The sequence below is a fragment of the Oncorhynchus tshawytscha genome, linkage group LG25 (genome assembly GCF_018296145.1).
Source record: "Oncorhynchus tshawytscha isolate Ot180627B linkage group LG25, Otsh_v2.0, whole genome shotgun sequence".
Classification (NCBI taxonomy): Eukaryota; Metazoa; Chordata; class Actinopteri; order Salmoniformes; family Salmonidae; genus Oncorhynchus; species Oncorhynchus tshawytscha.
In genome coordinates, this window is record NC_056453.1 from 19,434,593 (window position 1) to 19,437,570 (window position 2,978).

At 41.6% G+C, this 2,978-nt stretch overlaps 1 protein-coding gene across 1 annotated transcript in view; it reads right to left on the reverse strand.

Moving 5' to 3' along the window:
* Positions 1 to 931: 931 nt before the first annotated feature.
* The window catches only part of hs3st3l (heparan sulfate (glucosamine) 3-O-sulfotransferase 3-like), a 9,294-nt gene continuing 7,247 nt past the window's right edge, over positions 932 to 2,978 (reverse strand). Inside the window, exons 2-3 of the mRNA XM_024387293.2 lie at positions 1,942 to 2,171; positions 932 to 1,717 (exon numbers count right to left, since the gene is read on the reverse strand). Of these exons, the coding sequence (XP_024243061.1) occupies positions 1,329 to 1,717; positions 1,942 to 2,171 (619 nt within the window). The 3' untranslated portion in view covers positions 932 to 1,328. The remainder of the gene's footprint in view (positions 1,718 to 1,941; positions 2,172 to 2,978) is intronic.

Below are 2,978 nucleotides of genomic sequence, written 5' to 3' on the forward strand. Positions count from 1 at the left end.
TGGTCGCCCAGCCTGTGTTTAGGTAAAAAAAGCTGAGGGATGGGTCTGGAGAAATGTAACCACTCTCAAATTCATTAGACAGAGCTACAGTAGGCTGCCCTACAAAGTCAAAACACAGTAACTGCGCCAACGATGAAGATGAGAAAAATGGCTTTAAAGTTTTCTGTTAGCCAGCCAAATATGATAAGCAGTGATTCACTTGAGACTAATCCTATTTTCACTGTTTGCAATGTAAGAACTCTTAAAACAAAGTGGACTAGTTGTCCAAAAAAAGTAATCCGTGTTAATTTGACTTTGTGCGGTATATACAACCTGAATATGTTTATCCAACTCATTGTTTTTCTGTTTGACTTTGTATGGTCATTTATTTGACTTCGGGGTCACAAATCAGTGGTCATGGTTGTAATGCATTAAAAAATGACTTCATAATAAGATAATGCATTATCACTTGCATTATCACTTGCCTACCTACAACATATTTGGCTGGACAGCAAATAAACGTTACATTTCTCTCAGTTTCACTGTTTGCATAGTTACTGCTCTTTGCCTTTGTATGGCAGAGCAGGTAACTGCAGTCCAAATATAGTGGATCAAAGCCAAAGTGCAGTAAATTCTGTTTTCCTGGGTTTTGACTTGGATTTTGCAGTTACTGCAAATTTCTCACTCCCATTTTCTCTAAAAATGGAACATAATTGAACCAGGACACAGTATCAAACAGATACTACAAAGCCTGATTTCAGTCTTAACTCAATTCTGATCAAATATGTACTTACTGCATTTTGCCTTCGTAGGCAAATTATAGTTTTAACCATGTTTTGAGGCTATGCTGTGTTTGTTTACATTTACATAGTTTACAAACATTGGAGTAAAACAAGTAAAACAATATTTTGGGTTCTGATAGGACATGACAGTTGAACTAAGCTCATGAGGCACGTTTTATTCTTCAAGACTCAATGGGTATATATCATTCATTTACAACTCCAAAAATGGATGTAGCAACTAAAGATTCCAGCTTCAAGTGCCACTTTCTTTTTGTTGAACATCTATTAGATGCTGAAAGGGAACTAGCATAGAGATGGTCTCAGCACACTGTCACCAATATGGAATGTCTGATATTTGTTTCCCTCGCTACCCAGAGGTCTATCAACATTGGATTTAGTTCCTAGCACAGAGCCACTTCTGTATCAACAGTATGAGGTTATTTCATTACTCTTTGCCCCAAGTCACAGTAACAGGTACAGAGTGCCAACTGAAGCCGACGGACAAACACCCCTCGGTGTCTTTGTTGCTATGGATTCATGTTTCACCTTGTTAACTCTGCTGAGTCCTCATTGCCATCCAAAGTCCTGGCCAGCCATCTGATAGAACCGCTGGTTGTGCGGCCTGTAGAACTCCCTCAGTCTCCGGATCACTTCAGGGTCGATGGGGGCGTGTGTTCGGCCTTTAGTCTTCCCCAGGCAGTGGGGCTTGCTGCTTCCCTCCGGCTTCTTCAGGCAGGGGAAACCTTTAGTCTTATTGAAGTAGAAGTGCTTGTCCGTCACAATCCTCTGGAGGCCCAGGAAGTCCTGGACCTTTCCTAGTTCTCCTGCCGGGTCGGAGATGAGGCCCTCCCCACTGACCAGGTGGATCTGGGCCCGGGGGAACCAGGCCAGCCAGCGCTCCAGGTGTTGGGCGTACAGTCCGATCCACAGAGGGCTCCATAGAGAGTCAATCTCACCTGGCATCAAGAAAAGACACAGTTACCTGTTTTAGACCTTGAAAGGGGGGACTGAAGACAGGACTAAAGAATATAGTCTTTGTGTGGGTACTGAATTAGGAAAAACTATATTTTTGTGTCATTCATTAATCCATCCAACCATGCTATCATTCATTCATTCATTCATTAGTTCATTCATTCATTCATAGGCCTATACAATTCAAATGCATCACTATGATTCTGACCATTGGTGCGGTTCTTGAAGGCGAGGGTCTCGAAGGCAGGGATGTGGGGGGTCTTGGAGATGATCTGGGTGTAGTCAGAGATGGCCCGGGTCACAGGGTCTCGGACCACCACAATCAGCTTCACGTCACGTGACATGGAGTGTACACGCCCCGGGGTCTCCACGGTAACAAAGTAACGCGGTGTCTTCTCCATGACAACCTGGCCGTCCAAGGCCTTGGGCATCATACTCCTGGGGGATGGAGGGAGAGAAAGGGATACATTATAGAAGAAAGGGAGAAAGGAAAAAAGAAAGAGAGAGATATGTTTAGTGTTTAAATGGTGTAACTATTAGGATTAAAACCATCTGGAAAATGATTCTGATCGGGCTAAACAACCATCTGGAAAATGATTCTGATTGGGCTAAACAACCATCTGGAAAATGATTCTGATTGAGCTAAACAACCATCTGGAAAATGATTCTGATTGGGCTAAACAACCATATGGAAAATGATTCTGATTGGGCTAAACAACCATCTGGAAAATGATTCTGATTGGGCTAAACAACCATCTGGAAAATGATTCTGATTGGACTAAACAACCATCTGGAAAATGATTCTGATTGGGCTAAACAACCATCTGGAAAATGAATCAAATCTATTTTCTATATATAAGACAAACACTTCAAAACCTTGTTTCTTATGATTCATTTGACTGTCTTTATGAATGTGTTATTCCATGTGTTTCTCTGGGTTACAGTAGTAAAGGACAAATTCAATATGTTATCAAATAATTGTTTTATATATCTTTTTTTTTATACCTAAAGGGGTCCTAAAATTCAAAATCAAACAGATAAATGATCCATAGGATGACCATCTTAAAACAATTCAGGATGGTCTGAGGACAGAGTTGGAGTGATGGAGATATGGGGGGATGGAGAGAAGAGAGGGAACAGAGAGAGAACAGGATGCTCAAAGTGTCCACTGGTATGAGCATGGATCAGGTTTCAGCTCTGAACACCCCCCTCCCTGAAATATGAACTTCTATCTATACATCAATT